The sequence below is a fragment of the Vidua chalybeata genome, chromosome 32 (genome assembly GCF_026979565.1).
Source record: "Vidua chalybeata isolate OUT-0048 chromosome 32, bVidCha1 merged haplotype, whole genome shotgun sequence".
Taxonomy (NCBI): Eukaryota; Metazoa; Chordata; class Aves; order Passeriformes; family Viduidae; genus Vidua; species Vidua chalybeata.
In genome coordinates, this window is record NC_071561.1 from 22,657 (window position 1) to 43,780 (window position 21,124).

At 71.1% G+C, this 21,124-nt stretch overlaps 1 protein-coding gene across 2 annotated transcripts; it reads right to left on the reverse strand.

Moving 5' to 3' along the window:
* Positions 1-286: 286 nt before the first annotated feature.
* ATG2A (autophagy related 2A) lies at positions 287-21,003 on the reverse strand. 2 transcript variants are annotated; one of them, XM_053968170.1, is made up of 40 exons: positions 20,906-21,003; positions 20,225-20,425; positions 19,259-19,687; positions 18,459-18,609; positions 17,839-17,961; positions 16,716-16,821; positions 16,521-16,632; positions 15,817-15,906; positions 15,064-15,160; positions 14,619-14,747; positions 14,096-14,178; positions 13,766-13,814; positions 13,513-13,690; positions 12,995-13,121; positions 12,400-12,513; positions 12,111-12,263; positions 11,495-11,696; positions 11,121-11,208; positions 10,867-10,963; positions 10,615-10,757; positions 10,033-10,181; positions 9,801-9,952; positions 9,224-9,353; positions 8,572-8,726; positions 7,781-7,861; positions 7,247-7,353; positions 6,871-6,963; positions 6,395-6,465; positions 5,886-5,965; positions 5,421-5,633; positions 5,224-5,311; positions 4,746-4,927; positions 3,959-4,155; positions 3,540-3,639; positions 2,910-3,119; positions 2,127-2,234; positions 1,252-1,513; positions 1,039-1,108; positions 710-792; positions 287-376 (listed from the first exon to the last, which is right to left on the reverse strand). In XM_053968170.1, exons 3-39 carry the CDS (start codon positions 19,682-19,684, stop codon positions 771-773), a joined length of 4,938 nt encoding a protein of 1,645 aa, XP_053824145.1. In that variant the 5' UTR covers positions 19,685-19,687; positions 20,225-20,425; positions 20,906-21,003; the 3' UTR covers positions 287-376; positions 710-770. The 2 variants fall into 2 exon arrangements, with proteins under 2 accessions (XP_053824145.1, XP_053824146.1); XM_053968171.1 differs by having other exon boundaries at positions 1,252-1,336; positions 1,427-1,513; positions 19,259-20,425.
* Between the last annotated feature and the right edge of the window lie 121 nt (positions 21,004-21,124).

The window sequence follows — 21,124 nt, forward strand, 5'->3', positions numbered from 1 at the left end:
GACACTGGGGACACTGGGGACACTGGGACACTGAGGACACTGGGGACAATGAGGACACTGGGACACTGGGGACACTGGGACACTGAGGACACTGGGGACAATGAGGACACTGGGGACACTGGGGACACTGGGGACACTGGGACACTGAGGACACTGGGGACACTGGGACACTGAGGACACTGGGGACAATGAGGACACTGGGGACACTGGGGACGGGGGCACACGGGGGCAGCGGTGGCCCCGGTGGCACTCACAGAGCCGCAGCACCGCGTGCACGGGTGCCACCCCCCCCAGCAGCCCCGGCAGTTGGTGACACCGGATGTCCCGGAGCCACTCGGTCACCGCGTAAGACACGACCCGGCCCAGCCCCAGCAGCCTGCGGGGACAGGGGGGACAGGGGGGACACAGGAATGGGGACTTTGGGGTCACTCGGAACCCCCAGGCCCCCACCAGCCCCTTTGTCCCGTGTCCACCCTCGTGTCCCCACTGTCCCCACTGTCCCCATTGTCCTCAGTGTCCCCAGTGTCCTCAGTGGCCTCCCTGTCCCCAGTGTCCTCAGTGTCCCCGCCATCCCCCTGTCTCTGGTGTCCCCCGTCCCCAATGTCCCCAATGTCCCCAATGTCCCCAGTATCCCCCTGTCCCCGGTGTCCCCCTGTCCCCCTGTCCCCGGTGTCCCCCTGTCCCCCTGTCCCCCTGTCCCCTGTCCCACCCCTGGCGGTGGCAGAGCCGTTTCAGCCGCAGTTGGGAGCAGTTCAGCCGCGCCAGCCCGATCAGGATCCCGGCCAGGGCGCCCTGGGGACAGCGAGGGGACACAAGGGGACAGTGAGGGGACAGTAAGGGGACAGAGAGGGGACAGAGAGGGGACGGTGAGGGGACAGCATCACTGGGGCATGGGGACAGCAGGGGACACCACGGGGACAGCGGCAGTCAGGGACAGGCCCGGGGCCACCAGGGGATGGTGGCAGCGGGGACACGGCCGCGGGCGGGGCTGTCACCCCCTGTCACCCCCTGTCACCCCCTGTCACCCCCCGTCGTCACCTGCTCCATGGTGACGCGCTTGCCGCGGTAATCCAGCCAGACGGGGACATCGGCCGTGAAGCGGAACTCGCTGGGGACAGGGAGGGGACAGGGAGGGGACAGGGACAGCGCCGTCAGCCCAGGACAGCCCAGTGCCCCCAGTGCCCCCCAGTGCCCCCAGTGCCCCCAGTGCCCCCCAGTGCCCCCAGTGCCCCCCAATGCCCCCAGTCCCACCGGAAGTAGATCGGGGGCGTCTCCGTTTCGGGGTCCTTGTCCGGGGGCGGCTCCGGCTGGGGGGGGTCCCCGAGCCCGGGGGGGGCTGCAGAAGTGGGGGGGGAGCGGTGAGGGGACCCCCAAGAGCCCGGAGCCCCTCCCCCCAGCCCGGCCCCTCCCCCCCGGGCCGCGGTACCGGGCGGGGGTCCCGGGGGGGGCCCGGGGGGGGGCTCAGGTGGGCGAGGAAGGCGCCGGCGAAATCCCTGAGGAAAATCAGCGCGTCCTGGGGGGGAGAGGGCAGCGTGAGACCCCAAAACCAGACAGAGACCTCCCGAAAACAGCCAGAGACCCCAAAAACAGCCAGAGACCCCCCGAAAACAACCCAGAGACCCCCAAAACCAGCCAGAGATCCCCAAAACCAGCCAGAGACCCCCAAAACAGCAAGAGACCCCCCGAAAACAGCCAGAGACCCCCCGAAAACAGCCAGAGATCCCCAAAAACAGCCAGAGACCCCAAAAACACCCCAGAGACCCCCCGAAAACAGCCAGAGACCCCAAAACCAGCCAGAGACCCCAAAAACAGCCAGAGACCCCAAAAACACCCCAGAGACCCCCCAAACCAGCCAGAGACCCCCCAAAAAAGCCAGAGACCCCCAAAACCAGCCAGAGATCCCCAAAAACAGCCAGAGACCCTCCAAAACAGCCAGAGACACAAAAACACCCCAGAGACCCCAAAAACACCCCAGAGACCCCCCAAAAACCCCAAAGACCCCCATAAAACATCCCAAAGACCCCCCTAACACCCCCCAGACCCCCCCGAAGACCCCCAAAACTCCTCCAGGGCCCCCCAGGCCCCTCCAGACCTCCCCAGGCCCCCCCAAAGACCCCCAGCCCCACCTGGTCCACGTGCAGGCGCAGCGGGGTCAGGGTGACCCTGAGGCAGCACTCGGGGACCCCCCCAGGGGGGGGCGGCTGGGGCAGCACCCGCAGGGCCTTGACCCAGAGCTGGGGGGGCACCAAAAGGGGTCATCAAAGGGGGGGGCACGGGGGGTCGGGAAAAGGGGGGGTCGTTTTTGGGATGCTTTGGGGAGGGGGAAGATTTGGGGTCAGATTTGGGGAGGGTCTCGGGGCAGGGGGGTCACGGCTGGGGGGGGCAGGTTTGGGGATTCGGGGGGGGTCGGGTTTGGGGCGTGTCGAGAGATGAGGTGGCGTTTGGGGGGGTTGGGCGGGGCCGCATTTGGGGTCACAGATCCGGGGTCTCACAATCGGGGTCACGCTTGGGGTCTCAGATTTGGGGGTGTCTAAGATGCAGGGGTCACGTTTGGGGTGCCATTTGCGGGGGGGGGGGGGGCAGATTTGGGGGTGTCCCATATTTGGGGGGAGGGTCCCAGATTTGGGGGTGTCCCACATTTGGGGGGAGGGTCCCAGATTTGGGGGTGTCCCACATTTGGGGGGAGGGTCCCACATTCAGGGTCCCAGATTTGGGGGTGTCCCATATTTGGGGGGAGGGTCCCACATTCAGGGTCCCAGATTTGGGGGTGTCCCACATTTGGGGGGAGGGTCCCACATTCAGGGTCCCAGATTTGGGGGTGTCCCATATTTGGGGGGAGGGTCCCAGATTTGGGGGGGTCCCACATTTGGGGGTCCCAGATCGGGGGTCCCGGCCCCGGGCTGTCGTACCGTGGGGGGCTGCGGGGGCGGCCCGGCGCGGGGGTGGCGGCAGAGGAAGGGGGGCGCGCCGCCCCCCCCCAGGCGGTCGCGCAGCTCCAGCTCGGGCACCAGCAGCACCAGGCGGGAGGTGGGCGCCTCCCCCGGGCCCAGCGCGCCCCCCCGCGCCCCCCCCGCCGCCCCCCCGGGCTCGGCCGCGTACGTCTCGTGCTGGAAGCACACCTGGGGGGCGGGGGGGGGGGGCACGGGGGGGCGCTGGGGCAGGAAACGCCCCAGCACACCCCAAAACCCCCCCAGAGAGCCCAAAAATCCCCCCCGGAGAGCCCAAAAATCCCCCCCAGCACACCCCAAAACCCCCCCGGAGAGCCCAAAAATCCCCCCCAGCGCACCCCAAACCCCCCCCCCGGAAACACCAGAACAGCCCCAGGAGCCCCAAACCCCCCCCGGGACCCCCCACCCCACCTCGGCCCAACCTCCTCCCCCCCACAGCGCCCCCCATAACCGCCCTGGGACCCCAAAATCTCCCCCGGGACCCCCGAACTGCCCAAGTGCCCCCCCTGGCCTCCCCGGGACCCCCAGGTGCAGCCCCAGGCCCCGCCCCCTCCCCTTGCCCAGGTGCAGCCCCAGGCCCCGCCCCCTCACCTTGCCCAGGTGCAGCTCCATCAGCTGCTCTGGGACCCTCCCGGGGCCCCCCCGGCAGCGCCACCGCGGGGGGGCGGGGCCTGCGGTGCGGGGGCGGGGCCTGCAGAGGCGGGGTCAGTGCGGACACACCCACTGTCCCTTCCGGCCACGCCCACTGCACACACCCACCAGCCCCACCCCTGTGGCCCTGGGGTGTGTCCATTCCATGGCCACGCCCACCTGGGCGCCTCCCTGCTTATAAATGGCCACACCCAGCCCTGCCCCGCCCATGGGCGTGTCCCACCCTGAGGTACATCCCCATCAGCTCCACCCATGGGTGTGTCCCCAGCCACGCCCTGGGGCGTGTCCCCATGAGCCCCACCCACGGGCGTGTCCCACCCTGGGGCGTGTCCCCAGCCCCGCCCATGGGCGTGTCCCACCTGCGCTGGGCGGGGCCGAAGTCCCGCCCCCCGTAGAGCGCCCAGGTGAGGCTGAGGTCGCGCAGGACGAGGCGGGCGCGGGGCGGGGGCAGCCCCGGGGGGGGGCGCAGCCGGTCCCGCTCCCCCCGCGGGACCCCGAAGTGGCCGGGCCGGAGCCGCAGGGGCCCGGGGGCGAGCCAGCGCAGCCGGGGGGCGGCCTGGGGACAGGGACGGGCGGTGTCACCTGGGGACCGCCCCGATGGCACCTGGGGACAGCTCCCGGTGTCACCTGGGGACAGCCCCGATGGCACCTGGGGACAGGGACGGGCGGTGTCACCTGGGGACAGCCCCAATGGCACCTGGGGACAGCCCCGATGGCACCTGGGGACAGCCCCAATGGCACCTGGGGATAGCCCCGATGGCACCTGGGGACAGCTCCCGGTGTCACCTGGGGACAGCCCCAATGGCACCTGGGGACAGCCCCGATGGCACCTGGGGACAGCCCCAATGGCACCTGGGGACCGCCCCGATGGCACCTGGGGACAGCTCCTGGTGTCACCTGGGGACAGCCAGTGTCACCTACACACACCCCCAGTGCCACCTGGGGACAGGGACAGCTCGCTGTCACTTGGGGACCCCAAATGTCACCTGAGAACCCCCAAGGTCGCCTCCGACCTGCCCTATTGTCCCCTGGGGACCCCCAGTGTCACCTGCAGATAGGGGCACCCCCTAATGTCACCTAGGGACCCCCCCAAAGTCACCCGGGGCCCCCCAGACCCCCCCGAACCCCCCAGAGCCCCCCACTCACGGTCTCGGGGGTCTCAGGGGCCTCGAGGACGCAGAACCCCTCGGGGTCGGGGTCGGGGTCGGGGTCGGCGCCGCCCCCCCGGGGGGGCTCGGGGGCCGCGGGGGGGGCCCGGGCGGAGCCCCCCCCCTCCCCCGGGAACAGGTACAGGGACACGGGGGGGGCCGGGGGGGCCGGGGCCTGGGCTGGGGGGAGAGGGGGGGGTCAGAGCCCCCCCAGACCCAGAGCAGCCCCCCCAGACCCCAAAGAACCCCCCCAGACCCAGAGCAGCCCCCCCAGACCCCAAAGAACCCCCCCGACACCCTGAACAGCCCCCCCAGACCCATCAAGGCCCCCCCAGACCCAAAACATCACCCCCAGACCCAGGACAGCCCCCCCAGACTCAGGATGGGCCCCCCAGCCCCAAAATGGGCCCCCCCAGACACACCAAAGCCCCCCCAGACCCCGCCCCACCCCCAAACCCCCCCCAGCCCCCCCATACCGAGGGTCCGGGCGTCCCCGGGGGGGTCCCCGGGGGGGTCCCTCAGGGCGTCTGTCAGGTCCTGCTGGTTGATGGGGGCGGGGGCGGCCTGGGGGGGGGGGGGAGGGCAGAATTGGGGGGGGCACTGGGGGTCCCCGTGCGCCCCCCCAGCCGCATTTTGGCCCCCCCCCAGCCCCATTTTTGCCCCCCAGCCCCACCTGCTCTCCCGCCGGGGGGGGCTCTGCCCGTCCCGGGGGTCTCTCCCCAGGTGCCCCCGGGCGGGGGGCGGGTCCTTCGCCGGGGGGGGGTCCCGGGGGGGCCCTTGGGGGGGTCCCCAGGTGCTGCAGCAGGCGGGCCAGGGCGGCGGCGCTGTCGGCGCAGGTGCGGCCGCGCAGGCGGGCGGGGGCCACCAGCAGCTCCTCGGGGGGGGCCTGCGGGGGGGGGGCACCGGAGAGGGCACTGACCCCCCCCGAGCCCCCCCAAACCCGCCTGCCCCCCCCCGACCCTCCCTGACCCCCCCCAAAATGCCCCCCCCACCCCTCAGGACCCCGCCCCCCCCCCAGCCCCAGCAGCTCCTGGGGGGGGAGGGGGGATCACCCCAAATCCCAGCGACCCCTCCTGGCCCCCCCAAAGCCCCCCGGCCCCCCCCCGATCCGCCCCCCCCGCGCCCCGCCCCCACTCACCGCGCCCCCCTCGCCGTCCCCCCCCCAGCCGGTGCTCAGGAGCAGCTCCAGGAAATCCACGTCCAGCACGGACACGAAATCTGGGGGGACACCGGGAGACCCCCCCGTGACCCCCCCGCAGTGACCACGGAGTGACCCCCCAGACCTGGTTTTGGGGGGGTCCGAGTTTGGGGGTCCCGTTTTGGGGTCCCGTTTGGGGGTCCCATTTGGGGGTCCCGTTTTGGGCGGGCCCTGTTTTGGGGGGGTCCCGTTTGGGGGTCCCGTTTTGGGGGGGTCCCGTTTTGGGGGTCCCGTTTTGGGGGGTCCCATTTGGGGGTCCCGTTTGGGGGTCCCATTTGGGGGTCCCGTTTTGGGCGGGCCCTGTTTTGGGGGGGTCCCGTTTGGGGGTCCCGTTTTGGGGGGGTCCCGTTTTGGGGGTCCCGTTTTGGGGGGTCCCATTTGGGGGTCCCGTTTGGGGGTCCCGTTTTGGGGGTCCCGTTTTGGGGGGTCCCGTTTGGGGGTCCCGTTACCCCTCTGCAGGTCCAGCGCCGCCCCCCCGCAGCGCTCGCTCAGGAACACGGAGCCATCATCCACCAGGAGCCTGGGGAGGAGGGTCAGGGGGGGCAGCACCCCCAAAAGCCCCCAGACCCCCCCCGGACCCCCAAGCCCCCCCCCGGACATCCAAAAACCCCCCGAACCCCCAACCCCCCCCCTCCAGACCCCCTAAAAACTCCTGGGAGCTGTGGGAGCACTAAACCTTCCCTGGCATTCCCCAAAAAATCCCGAGGAGCCTCAAAACCCCCCCCCAGGACCCCCCCCCCAACCCCCCCGGGACCTCCCCCAGAATCCCCAAAATCCCCCCAGGAACCCCAAAATCCTCCCAGGGCCTTCCCCGATCCCAAAAATCTCCCGGGAAACTCCCCAGAAAACGCCGCGGAGACCCCCCCCAGGCACCTCCAGGACCCCCCAAAATCCCCCCGGTGCCTCCAGAAGGGCCCGGGCCCACCTGAGGGCGCCCGGGCGGGGCTCGGGGCCGCTCCCGCAGGTGACGCTCAGGGTCTCGGCCGTCAGCAGCACCCGCAGCGCGAGGGGCGCCGGCCTGGGGGGCGGGGGGCACCCCAAATCCGGGTCACCCCCCCGGGAAAGGCCTCGGGGTGCCCCCCCCCCCCCCCAAAGCCCCCCCTGGTTTGGGGTGTCGCACTCGGGGGAGCCCAAAATCGGAGCCCCCCAAAAAAGGGACCGATACCCCCCCCCCCCAGAGCAGCCCTGTTTTGGGGTCACCCCCGTTCTCAGGATCCCCATTTTGGGGTCAGCCCCCTCCCAGGATCCCCGTTTTGGACTCCCCGTTTTCGGGGTGCCCCCCTCGTTTTCGGGGTGCCCACCTGTAGTCGAGGGCGCAGCGCTGCAGGTGCAGGTGCAGCTGGGTCAGGGGGGTGGGGGCCACGTACCCCAAAACCGGCTCGTCCTCCAGGGCCAGCAGGGCCAGCAGCTGCGGGGGGACCCCAAAAGTGACCCCGGGAGCCCCCAGAAATGAGAAACCCCGTGGGAAAAAATAAAAAAATAAAAAAAACCAAAAATGGGAAATTGTCAAAAACCCTCCCAAAACAGGAACAACCAAAAAAACCACAAAACCACGAAACTCCCCCAAAAAAACCCAAAAATGGGAAATTGTCAAAAACCTTCCCAAAACACGAATGACTCAAAAAACTGCAAAACCACAAAACTGCCTGAGAGAAACCCCAGCCACTCCAAAAACCCCCAAAAACAGGAATGAGCAAAACAACCCCAAAACCAGGAACCCCAAAAATGAGAACCCCAAAAATGAGAACCCCAAGAACGGGAAGCCCAAATCTCCCCAGCAGGGCCCCCCCAGCCCTGGGGACACCCCCGCGGTCCCCGGTCGGGGTCCCCCTCACCTGGCTGTACCAGGGGGTCCCGGGGGGGTCGGGGCGGTGCCGCAGCATCACCCCCTCGAGGGCCACGGCCACCTCCAGCTCCTGGGGACGGCGGGGACATTGTGGGGACACTGGGGGGACACTGGGGGGACACTGGGGGGACACTGGGGGGTGTCCCCAAAGTCCCTCCTGCCCCTTCCCATGAGCTCTGTCCCTCCCGTGCCCCACTGTGTCCCCCCCAGTGTCCCCCAGCGCCCCCTACCCCCCAGTGACCCCCCCATGTCCCCTCAGTCCCTCCCGTTCGTGTCCCCCAGTGTCCCCCCATTTGTGTCCCAATGTCCCCATCCCCATCTCTGACCCTGTCCCCACCTTGCTGTCCCCATCCTGTGTCCCTGTCCCCGTCCCCCTGTCCTTGTGTCCCCTGTCCCCACCTTGCTATCCCCTGTCCCTGTCCCTGTCCCTGTCCCCACCTTGCTGTCCCCTGTCCCTGTCCCCTGTCCCTGTCCCCTGTCCCCTGTCCCTGTCCCCATCCCCTGTCCCCATCCCCATCCCCTGTCCCTGTCCCTGTCCCCATCCCCATCCCCATCCCCTGTCCCTGTCCCCTGTCCCTGTCCCTGTCCCTGTCCCCTGTCCCCTGTCCCTGTCCCTGTCCCCACCTTGCTGTCCCCTGTCCCTGTCCCCATCCCCTGTCCCTGTCCCCTGTCCCCATCCCCTGTCCCTGTCCCTGTCCCCTGTCCCTGTCCCTGTCCCCACCTTGCTGTCCCCTGTCCCTGTCCCTGTCCCTGTCCCTGTCCCCTGTCCCCTGTCCCCACCTTGCTGTCCCCGCGGGGGCTCAGGTGGCTGCCCAGCGCCAGCGCCAACATCCGGGGGGGCGGGGGGACCCCGGGGGGGGGCGCGGGCTCCTCCCAGGGCACCAGGGTGGGGTGCAGGGGGGGGGGCGGCCCCTCCCCCTCCTCCGGCACCGGGCCTGGGGGGGGGAGAAGGTGGGGGAGGGGCTGGGGGACCCCGACACGGGGCACAGCCCCCCCGAAAACCAGAGACTCCCCCCAAAAACCAGGGACCCCCCCGAAAACCAGAGACTCCCCCCAAAAACCAAAGACTCCCCCCCAAAACCAGAGACCCCCCCCAAAAACCAGAGAGGTTCTGACACCCCCCAAAAACCGGGACCTTCCATGCCCCCCCCCCCAAAGAGATCCCCCTCCCCCACTGCGTGTCCCCCTCCCCAATTTCCAGGGCATTTCCCCCCCCGTTTCTGACACCCCCTCCTTCACTTCCCCCCCATCTCGGGACACCTCCCCCACCACATTTCGGCCCCCCCCCCATGTTTTTGGCCCCACATTCTGCCCCCTCCCCCCTCCCTGTTTTGTCTCTCCCCCCCATTTCCACCCTGCCCCCCCCCCCCGGTTTTGGGTCCCCCCGGTTTTGGGGTCCCCCCGGTTTCGGGGCCCCCCGGTTTCGGGGTACCGTGCAGCAGGACGAGGCTCCGGGCGTCGGCGCAGGCCCGGGACAGGCCCCGGACCCCCCCCGGGCGGGGGAGGATGCAGAGCCGCCCCTCCCCCACCTCCAGCACCAGCCGTGAGCCCGGGACCCCCCCCTGGGGACACCCCAAAAACGGCGTCACACGCTGCCCCTCCCCCACAGCCCCCACCCCCCTGGGGACACCCCAAAAACGGCGTCACACGCTGCCCCTCCCCCACAGCCCCCACCCCCCTGGGGACACCCCAAAAACGGCGTCACACGCTGCCCCTCCCCCACGGCCCCCACCCCCCTGGGGACACCCCAAAAACGGCGTCACACGCTGCCCCTCCCCCACGGCCCCCACCCCCCTGGGGACACCCCGAGATCACCGGCGGGGGGGGAACACGGGGGGGGGGACAGGAAAGGACCCCAGGGGACCCCAAAGGGACACAGGACAAAAGGGGGACCCCCGGCGTGGCCCCGAGTGGCACTTGGGGACCCCTGGGGTGGCACAGGATGACAACTGGGGACTCAGGGTGACCCGGGGTGACCCCGGGTGGCACTTGGGGACCCCGGCCCTCACCGCGGGGGGACGCTCGGCGGTGACGCGGCCCCAGGGCACGGTGACCAGGATGGCGCCGCCGCTCTGGGGGGGCCCGGGGGGGTCCCCGGGGTCCTGCGGGGACCCCCCGGGGCCTTCGTCCTCCTCATCCTCATCCTCGTCATCCTCCGAGTCTGGGGGACAACGGAGGGGTCGGGGGGGACCCGCAGAGCGAGGGGACAGCCCGGATTTGGGGGGGGTCCCGGGGTCTCACCTGTGCCCAGCGCCGACCTGCAGGGCCTGAAGGGGGCGGGGCCTTCTGAAGGGGCGGAGTCCTCCGGAGGGGCGTGGTCCCCGGAGGGGGCGGGGCTGACCGAGGGGGCGGGGCCAGCCGGGTCCCAGAGCAGGAGGTCGTTGTTGATCCTGGGGGGGGTTGGGGGCTCAGGGGGGGCTCAGGGGTCCAGGGGAGCCCCTCGAGACCCCCCAGTCCCCGGGTGTGTCCCCGGGTGTGTCCCCAGGTGTGTCCCCAGGTGTGTCCCCGGGTGTGTCCCCGGGTGTGTCCCCAGGTGTGTCCCCAGGTGTGTCCCTGGGTGTGTCCCCGGGTGTGTCCCCAGGTGTGTCCCCGGGTGTGTCCCCAGGTGCGTCCCTGGGTGTGTCCCCGGGTGTGTCCCCGGGTGTGTCCCCCCCTCACCTGCGGCCACTCAGGAGCCCCCCAGGTGTGCCCGGGTTCCGTGGCCACCCGCGGGGTTTGGGGAGCCCCGGCAGGTGCGGGGGCTTCTCCCCAGGTTTCGGGGCTCCCCCCGCGATGAGGCAGCCCCCCACGGGTCACCCCTCACCTGTCCCCTGCCCCCCTCACCTGTTGTAGAGCCGCTGCAGCAGCTCGGGGGGGCTCAGGCTCAGGTGGGCGCGGGGCAGCGTCACCTGCAGGCTCCAGGGGGCCCCGCCCAGGGCCCCCCCCACGAACGCCCCCAGCTCCTCGGGGGTCCCCGGCAGCACCAGCTGGGGGGGGGGAGGGGGGCAGGTGGCACCGGGGGGGGGCTTGGGGGCGACCCCCGGAGCCCTGAGAGACCCCCGCGCCCCCCGGCGGAATTCGGGGAGGGGGCTGCACCTCGTGGCTCTCGTAGATGCTGCGCCGGGCGGAGAACGGGGTCGGGGGGGGCCCGGGGGGGCCCTGCGGGGGGGCCACGGCCACCGTCACCTCCAGCCTGGGGGACACGGGGGGGGGGGGTCAGGATGGGGAGGAGCCCCCAAATCCCCCCCCACAGACCCCAGGGGTGCAAGGAGCCCCCCAAAAATGGACCCCCCAGGCCCAAGGATCCCTCCCCCACCCCCAAGGACCCCCCAGGACCCCCCCCCGCTCACGTGGGGACGCCGTGGGCCCCCCCCGGGCCGGGCCCCGGCTCGGCGCGCAGGCAGGGCAGGGTCCCCATGTCCTCGGCCTCGTAGGTCACTGGGGACAGGGGGGGACGGGGGCGTCACGGGGGGGTCACGGGCGGGTCACGGCCCTGCCCCCGCGCCGCCCCCCACCCCAGCCGTGTCCCCTCCCCTCCGTGTCCCCCCCATGTCACAGCCCCCCCGCCGCCCCCACGGCCCTGCCGCCTCCTGTCCCCACTAACGCCCCCCCCTGTCCCCCCTGTCCCCAGCAGGGTCCCCTCCCTGCCCCCATCCCCCCCACCCCAGTGCCCCCCATTCCCCCCTGTCCTCCCCCCCCCACCCCGTGTCCCCTCCCCGCTCACCTTCCAGGTGCTCGCAGGCCATGGCCCCGCCCCCCGGCCCCGCCCAGCCCCGGGGCGCCCCCAGCCCCACCCGGAGGCTCTCGGGGCGGAGCCGGGGCGGGGGGGCGCGGGCGGGGGCGGGGCGCAGGTCGGTCAGGGGCAGCCACAGCCGCAGCCCCGCCCCCGGCGCCGCCCACCGCACCAGGGGCCACGCCCACCGCGCCTGGGGGCGGGGCAACATCGGGACACAATGAGGAATCATCAGAAAGCCACGCCCACAATTTGCCCCAACCACACCCACTGACCAAACCCCTCCCATCAGCCACACCCACTGGTCAAGCCCCTCCCCTCAGCCACACCCACTGACCAAACCCCTCCCATCAGCCACACCCACTGGCCAAGCCCCTCCCATCAGCCACACCCACTGACCAAGCCCCTCCCCTCACCAACCCCTCCCTATTCCTGAACTCCTCCCACTTTAAGCCCCTCCCATCCCAAGCCACCGTTGGTCCCATCCATTAAGCCCCTCCCCATTGCCCCACCCCTTTCAAGCCCCTCCCCTTCAGCCCCACCCTCCCAAGCCCCGCCCTTCCCCAGCTCCTCCCCCACAAACCCCACCCTTTCTAGCCCCGCCCACCTCTCCAGGGGGCGTGTCCTCTGCCATGGCCGTGTCATGGGCGGGGCCAAAGATGGCGGCGAGGGCGGGGCCGAGGCGCTCGAGCAGCCCCAGGTCCAGCTCGGCCTCGAGGGGGCGGAGCTCCACCCCCAGCTCCAGCGGGGGGGCGGGGCCCTGGGGGGGCAGGGCGGATTTCGGGGTCTGGGGGGGGCGGGGGCAGCCCCGGGGGCCCTGGGGGGGTCCCCACGGCCCCGCCCCCCTCCCCAAACCCTGCCGGGGGGGGCACTGGGGCCCCCCCTCCCCCACTCACCTTGGGGAGGGGCGGGGCCCCGCGGGGGGCGGGGCCGGGAGGGCCCCAGCGTAGGCGGAGCACGGGCTGGGCGGGGGCGGGGCCGGCGGCCGGGGGGGTGGGGAAACACAGAACCTGGGGGCGGGGCCAGGGATGGGCAGGGTGGCCACACCCAGACAGGCCCCGCCTCACTGTGCGAGCCCCGCCCCTCCATAGCCACACCCTGATAGGCCACACCCATTAGTGTGAGCCCCGCCCCTCCACAGCCACACCCATTAGTGTCAGCCCCGCCCCTCCATAGCCACACCCTGACAGGCCACACCCATTAGTGTCAGCCCCGCCCCTCCATAGCCACACCCTGACGGGCCACACCCATTAGTGTCAGCCCCGCCCCTCCACAGCCACACCCATTAGTGTCAGCCCCACCCCTCCACAGCCACACCCATTTCCCACCACCCTGCTGGCCACGCCCTCCCCAGGCCCCACCCACCAGCCCCACCTCTCTTTAGGCCCCATCCCACAGCCACACCCTCCCCAGGCCCCACCCGCTTTTAACCACACCCTCCCATTCCCACCCGCTCTGGCCACGCCCTGGCCACGCCCCGGGCACGCCCACCTGCAGGCGGGGCGGCCGCGCCCCCGGCAGCTCCTCCAGCAGCTCCAGGCGGGCGAGAGAGAGCCCCCCCCGGGGCCCCCCCGCGCCCCCCGAGTCCAGCCCCAGCTGCGCCCCCCCCGCCGACAGCCTGGGGGCGGAGTCAGCGGGGGCGGGGTCAGTGGGGCGGGGTCAGTGGGGCGGGGTCAGCAGGGGCGGGGTCAGCCGGGGCGGGGTCAGCGGGGGCGGGGTCAGTGGGGCGGGGTCAGTGGGGCGGGGTCAGCAGGGCGGGGTCAGCGGGGGCGGGGGCAATGGGGGGGATAAAGGGGGGACAAAGTGGGGACGTGGGGAGGGGTCCTGGGGGGCTGCGGGGGGCTGGGAATGGGGGTGGGGAAATGGAGAAAAAAGGGAAGGAAAAGGAAGAAAAACGGGAAAAAAGGGGGGGGGACAAATTTGGGGACAAGGAGGTGGAAATGGGGGCGGGGGTGGATGGGAGGGGCCGAGGGGGTTTGGGGACATTGGGGGGTGGGGGAGGGCCTTACCTGAGGTGGGGGAAGGGCAGGGCGTGGTCCCAGGCGGGGTGGGCGTGGCCGTCGCAGAGCTCCGCCCACAGGCGCTGGTGGGCGGGGCTGGGGGCCCCGCCCTGCTCGGGCAGCACGGCCGTGAGGGTCCCCAGGGTCACCTGCACCCGCAGCCCCCCCCGGCACGGGGGACCCCGGCCTGGACACGGCGTCAGAGACCTGGGGGGGCTCCGGGGACCCCCCGGGACCCCCCCCGGGGACCCCCCGGACTCACCTGGGGGGGCGCAGCTGTGGGGGGAGGGGCGGCGGCGCCGGGGGCTCCCCTGGTGGGGGGGGGGGGAGGGGTGAAGAGGGTGGGGTCAAACCATGAAATTCCCCCCCAAAATCAGCCCCCCCATTCCCTGTTAAACCCCCAAAATCCCCCCCCCGGCTCCCATGACCCCCCCGGCCCCCCCACAAAATAACCTTCCCCTTCCAGGACCCCCAAAATGTCTCCCCCATCCCAAACTCCCCCCCCTCAAAATAAAACCACAAAATTTTACCCCTCAGGACCCCAAAAAGCCCCAAATCCCCCCCGAGACCCCCCCAGGCCCCCCCGACTCACGGCAGGGCTGGGGGAGGGGCTGTCCCCGGGGGGGGTCGCGCTGTCGTCCCCCCCCAGGGACCCCGTCATGGAGTAGAACAGCTCTGGGGGGGGGGGGGGTGAAAAGAGGTGAGGACCCCCCCAAAAACCCCCCAAAATCCCCCTCTGACCCCCCCCAACCCCCCCCCGAGCCCCTCCAGAACCTCCGGAGCGCCCCCAGAGCCCCCCCAAACACCCCCAGATCCCCCCAGCCCCCCCCCAAACACCCCCAGATCCCCCCAGCCCCCCCAAACACCCCCAGATCCCCCCCAGCCCCCCCAAACACCCCCAGATCCCCCCAGCCCCCCCCAAACACCCCCAGATCCCCCCCAGCCCCACCCAAACACCCCCAGATCCCCCCAGCCCCCCCCCAAACACCCCCAGATCCCCCCAGCCCCCCCCAAACACCCTCCGGACCCCCAATTCCCCCAATTCCCCCCTCAGCCCCTTCCCCCACCCCCCTCCAGACTCCCCCAGCCCCCCCAAAATCCCCCCCCCCCCTCACCGCTGTCGGGGTCCCCCCCGGGGGGGCTCGGGGGGCCGCGCCCCCCCCGCAGCCCCCGGCTCAGCTCCCGCTCGATCAGCGCCAGGTCCTGCGGGCCCAGGGGGCGGCTGCGACCCCCGGGGGGCGGCCCTGGGGGGGCACGGCCGGTCAGAGCACCCCAAAAACAGCACAGGGCACCCCAAAATAACACACTGCCCCAAAACCCCCCCAAAAACAGCACAGGGCACCCCAAAATAACCCACTGCCCCCCAACCCCCCCCCAAATAACACACAGCCCCCCAAAGCACCCCCCTGCCCCCCAGAGGATTCAGGGGTTCGGGGACACCCCCAACCCCCCCACAAAGGATCCCGGGGGAGCCCCAAAAACCCCGAGAGACCCCAAACCCCCCCTCGAGCCCCTCCCCCCGGGATTTGGGGTGCCCCCCCCGGGGGGAGGGGCTCTCACCGGGGGGGTCGAGGGCCCCCAGCAGCCCCCGCAGGGTCCCCAGCAGGGGGGGGGGCAGCAGCAGGTGCAGGGCCCCCACCTTCCCCTCCAGCTCCACCTGGGGACGGCGAACGTGAGACCCCAAAAACACCAAAATCCCCAAAATCCCCCAAAAGGAGACCCCAAAAACACCAAAATACCCTGAATTAAAACCCCAAAAACACCAAAAGGAAACCTCAAAAACCCCCAAAATACCCCAAAATGAGACCCCCCCAGAACCCCCCCGAATGAGACCCCAAATTGCCCTGAAATGCCCAAACCCAAACCCCATCCCCCCCAGTCCCCCCAGTCCCCCCAGTCCCCCCCAGTGCCCCCCAGTCCCCCCAGGCCCCCCAGTGCCCCCCAGTCCCCCCAGTCCCCCCAGGCCCCCCAGTCCCCCCAGGCCCCCCAGTCCCCCCAGTCCCCCCCAGTCCCCCCCAGTCCCCCCAGTCCCCTCAGTGCTCCCAGTCCCCCCAGTCCCCCCCAGTCCCCCCCAGTCCCCCCAGTGCCCCCCAGTCCCCCCAGTGCCCCCAGTGCCCCCAGTCCCCCCAGTCCCCCCAGTCCCCCCAGTCCCCCCCAGTCCCCCCAGTCCCCCCAGTCCCCCCAGTCCCCCCAGTCCCCCCCAGTCCCCCCAGTCCCCCCAGTCCCCCCAGTCCCCCCAGTCCCCCCCAGTCCCTCCCAGTCCCCCCAGTCCCTCCCAGTCCCCCCAGTCCCTCCCAGTCCCCCCAGTCCCACCGCTGGGCCCGGCACGTTCTCGTTCTGCTTCAGGCGCAGCCAAAGCTCCGCAGGGCCCGGCAGGAGCGCCCCGAGCTGTGGGGGGACAGCCTGGACAGGGGACAGAGGGACAGGGGGACGTGAGGGACAGGGGGACACTGAGGGACAGAGGGACAGAGGGACAGAGGGACACTGAGGGACAGGGGGACAGGGGGACACTGAGGGGACAGGGGGACATGAGGGACAGGGGGACACTGAGGGACAGAGGGACACTGAGGGACAGAGGGACAGGGGGACACTGAGGGACAGGGGGACAGCAGACAGAGAGCGACAATGGGGACAGTGGGGGAACACAAAGGTTACACAGGTACCACGAGAATGACACAGGTGACACAGAGGTGGCACACAGCTAACACAGGAACGACACACAGGTGACACAGGTGACACACAGGTGACACAGGTGACACAGCTAACACAGGAACGACACACAGGTGATACAGGTGACACAGGTGACACAGGTGACACACAGGTGACACAGCTGACAGAGGTGACACAGGTGACACAGAGCTGACACAGGTGACACACAGATGACACAGATGACACAGGTGACACAGGTGACACACAGGTGACACAGGTGACACAAGTGACACACAGGTGACACAGCTGACACAGGTAACACACAGGTGCCACAGCTGACACAGGTGCCACAGGTGTCCCGGCCGTACCTGCGCCCCGGGCTCCGCCCACAGCAGCCGCAGGTCGCGCAGCCGCAGCCCCTTGTGCAGCACGGCGGGGGGGCCGGCCCCGGGAGCCCCCCCCGAGTCCTCGTACTCCACCCTGGGGACAGGGACAGCTGGGGACACCGGGCTCACAGCCAGGGCACGGCCAGGGCACGGCCAGGGCACGGCCGAGCCCCTCACCTGGGCAGGTGCAGCTCCAGGGCCCCCCCCGGGCCCCCCCCGGGCTGCGGGGGCAGCTCCAGGCAGAGCTCGGTGTCCTCCAGCAGCACCTGCAGGCGGCGCAGCACTGCGGGGACACGGGGACATTGGGGGGGACATGGGGGACATTGGGGACATCGGGGACATTGGGGGACATTGGGGACATTGGGGACAGAGGGGACATTGGGGGGGACATGGGGACATTGGGGACAGAGGGGACATTGGGGACATCGGGGACATTGGGGACATTGGGGACATTGGGGACATCGGGGACATGGGGGACATTGGGGACATTGGGGGACATTGGGGACATTGGGGACATCGGGGACATTGGGGACATCGGGGACATTGGGGGGACATCGGGGACATTGGGGACATCGGGGACATTGGGGGGACACGGGGACATCGGGGACATTGGGGACATCGGGGACATGGGGGACATTGGGGGACATTGGGGACATCGGGGACATCGGGGACATTGGGGACAGAGGGGACATTGGGGGGGACATGGGGACATTGGGGACATTGGGGACATCGGGGACATTGGGGACATTGGGGACATTGGGGACATCGGGGACATTGGGGACATCGGGGACATGGGGGACATTGGGGACATTGGGGACAGAGGGGACATTGGGGACATCGGGGACATTGGGGACATTGGGGGGACATCGGGGACATTGGGGGGACATTGGGGACATTGGGGACATTGGGGGGACATTGGGGACATTGGGGACATTGGGGACATCGGGGACATTGGGGACATTGGGGACATTGGGGACATTGGGGGGACATCGGGGACATTGGGGACATTGGGGACATTGGGGACATTGGGGACATTGGGGACATTGGGGGGACATCGGGGACATTGGGGACATTGGGGACATTGGGGACATCGGGGACATTGGGGACATTGGGGGGATGTTGGGGACATTGGGGGGGACATTGGGGGGGACACGGGGGGAGGGGCCAGCTGCGGCCTCCGCACCCCCGAAGCAGGACCCCTCCCCCAGGCACACCTGGGCGCCCCCCTGCTCCCCCGTGTCCCCCAGCCCCTGTCCCCTGTCCATCCGTCCGTCCGTCCGTCCGTCCGTCCATCCCTCACCTGCCTCGATGCTCGTGGCCAGCGCCTCCAGCCCCTCCAGCGGGGGCGGCTCCTGGGGGGGGTCCCGGCCCTGCCGCGGCCCCCCCGGGGGGGGCGACCCCGGCCCCGGCGACCCCGGCGGCCCTGGGGGGACAGGGGGGGCTCAGGGGGGACAGGGGGGTCACGGGGGGGACAGGGGGGACATGGGGGACACGGGGGGGACACGGGGGGGACACGGGGAGGTTCAGGGGGGGTCACGGGGGGGCTCAGGGGTGCTCAGGGGTCCCAGGTGGTCCCAGGTGGTCCCAGGGGGTCCCAGCAGTCCCAGGTGGTCCCAGGTGGTCCCAGGGGGTCCCAGCAGTCCCGGGGGTCCCGGGGGTCCCAGAGGTCCCAGGTGTCCCAGCAGTCCCAGGTGGTCCCAGGGGGTCCCAGGGGGTCCCAGGTGGTCCCAGCAGTCCCGGGGGTCCCGGGGGTCCCGGTGGGTCCCAGCAGTCCCAGGGGGTCCCAGAGGTCCCAGGAGGTCCCAGGTGGTCCCAGGGGGTCCCAGCAGTCCCAGGGGGTCCCAGAGGTCCCAGGTGGTCCCAGGTGGTCCCAGCAGTCCCGGGGGTCCCGGGGGTCCCGGGGGTCCCGGTGCCACTCACGGGGCCGCAGCACGAGGCGCAGGCGGTGCAGCCGCAGCCGCACGGGCTCGGTGCCCAGCGCGGCCCAGGGCACGGTGACCGTGACGGCGCCGAGCCCGCCCTGGCGCAGCTCCAGCGGCGCCCCCGCCGCCGCCAGCAGCTCGTCCACGGCCTGGGGCGGCGGGAGCCCCCAGTCAGCTCGGAACCGCCCCGAGATCACCCCAAAATCAGCCCCAAATCAGCCGCAAAACCGCCCCAGAATCCCTCACGGAACCGTCCCAAAATCACTTCAAAACCAGCCCCAAACCGCCCCAAAACTGCCCAAAACCGCCCCAAAAACCAACCCAAAAACCGCCCCAAAACCTGACCCAAAACTGCCCCAAAAACCAACCCAAAAACTGACCCAAAACTGCCCCAAAAAACCAACCCAAAAACTGACCCAAAACGCCCCAAAAGCACCCGCGGAATCGCCAAACCCCTCAGAATCCCCCCAAAAAACCGACCCCGCTCCCGTCCCCGCTGTCCCCGCTGTCCCCCCCGGTTCCCGTCCCCGGTGTCCCCGCTGTCCCCCGCTGTCCCCGCTGTCCCCGCTGTCCCCGCTGTCCCCCCCGCTCCCGTCCCCGCTGTCCCCGCTGTCCCCACGGTTCCCGTCCCCGGTGTCCCCGCTGTCCCCGCTGTCCCCCCGCTCCCGTCCCCGCTGTCCCCCGCTGTCCCCGCTGTCCCCCCCGCTCCCGTCCCCGCTGTCCCCCGCTGTCCCCGCTGTCCCCGCTGTCCCCCCGGTTCCCGTCCCCGCTGTCCCCCCCGCTCCCGTCCCCGCTGACCGCCGCCCGCAGCCGCAGCTCCCGCAGGCTCCCGGTGCCGCCGCGCAGGTCCAGCCCGAGCTGCTCGAGCCGCAGCGGCTCCTCCAGGAAGGGCCCGAGCCAGCGCTGCAGCGCGTACCGGGCGGCGCGGGCCTTCAGCGCCTCGGGCCAGCCCCGCGCCCAGCGCGGCATCGCGGCGGCGGCGGCGGCACCGGCACCGGGATCAGCGCCGGCACCGGGAGCGTAACCGGGATCAGCGCCGGCACCGGGATCAGCGCCGGCACTGAGAGAGGAACCGGGAGCGGCTCCGGCTCCGGGAGCGGCTCCGGGATCAGCGCCGGCACCGGCGCCACCACCGGGCCCGACCCGGGATCGGCACCGGCACCACCGGAGTCTGCCGCTTCCGGCTCCGCCCACGCACTTCCGCTCCCGATCCGCGGCTCTCATTGGCTGCCGAGGGTTTGATTGACGGCGCGCCCCGTCAGTCAGCGGGAGCGGCAGCCCGCCGGCCAATCAGAGCGCGGCGAGCGGCGTGCGCGTGCGCTCCGGCCAATGGGCGCCCGCGGAGCGCGGAAAAGGGGCGGGGGCCCAGGGGAGGGGAGGAGGAGAAGAGGCGGGGTTTCTGCCGGAAGTGACACCAAAAGTTCTTTTTTACCCCGTTTTTTCCCCAATTTTTGGGGAAATTCACGTTCCCGGAAATTGGAAGAGCCGGGGCTGGGGGCGCTCGGGACCCCCGAGGGCGGCTTTGGCGTCAGTGAAGGATTTTGGGGTCAATAAAGGAGTTTTGGGGTCAGTGAAGGATTTTGGGGTCAGTGAAGGATTTTGGGGTCAGTGAAGGATTTTGGGGTCAATAAAGGAGTTTTGGGGGCGGCAATCCCGGCGTGCCCCCCCCCCGAGACCCCCGAGACTGCGAGAGCCCCTCGAGCTGCGGCCTTTAATGGGGACCGGGGGGTGAGGGCGGAACCGGCTCAGAAGCGGGGTCGGTACCGGGTCAGTTCCAGGTGGGTACCAGGGGTCAGTTCCGGTCAGGTCCGGTCAGTTCCGGTCCGTTCTGGGGCAGTTCCGGGGCTCGGGCCCGGCCCGGCCCGGTCAGAACCGCGCCCGCCGGCACAGGTCACACCCGCAGGCCGTGGCCGACACCGTCCGGAGCGGCCGCGCCCACCCCGGGCAGCGCAGGCTCAGCTGCACCTGGGGGAGGGCGGGGTCAGCGCCGGCCACGCCCTGGGACACGCCCGGACACACCCGGCTATGCCCCGCCCATGCCTGGACACACCCTGCCACGCCCCTGCAGGCTACGCCCATACCAGGACACGCCCTCACAGGCCACGCCCACACCAGGACACGCCCTCACAGACGACACCCACACCTACATTAGCATGTCACACCCTCACAGGCCACACCCACACCTGTGTGACCTGCCACGCCCCCACAGGCCACACCCACACGAGCCTGCCACACCCTCACAGGCCACGCCCACACAAAGACACGCCCTCGCAGGCCACACCCCTGTGTGCCCCTCCACGCCATCACCGGCCACGCCCACAGCTGTGCAGCCACACCCGCTCCACCCAAGCCCCACCCACAGGCCCCACCCACAGCCCCAAAGTCCCCGCCCCCGCCCCGCCCCGCCCCTCCGTGCCCCGCCCCCAGGGCTGCGGCCCCGCCCACCCTGGTCACGTGCTCCATGGTGCAGCAGCGCGCCTCGGCCAGCAGGCCACGCCCCCCGGCCTCCAGCAGCGCGCGGGGGGCGGGGCCGGCGCGCGACTCGCAGTGCCCCGCGCACGCGCCCAGCCAGGCCACGCCCCCCGGCCGGCAGCGCCCCGCCCCCCGCGGGAGGGGCACCGGGACCCCTGCGAAAAAGGGGGAGGGGTGAAAACGGGGCGGGGC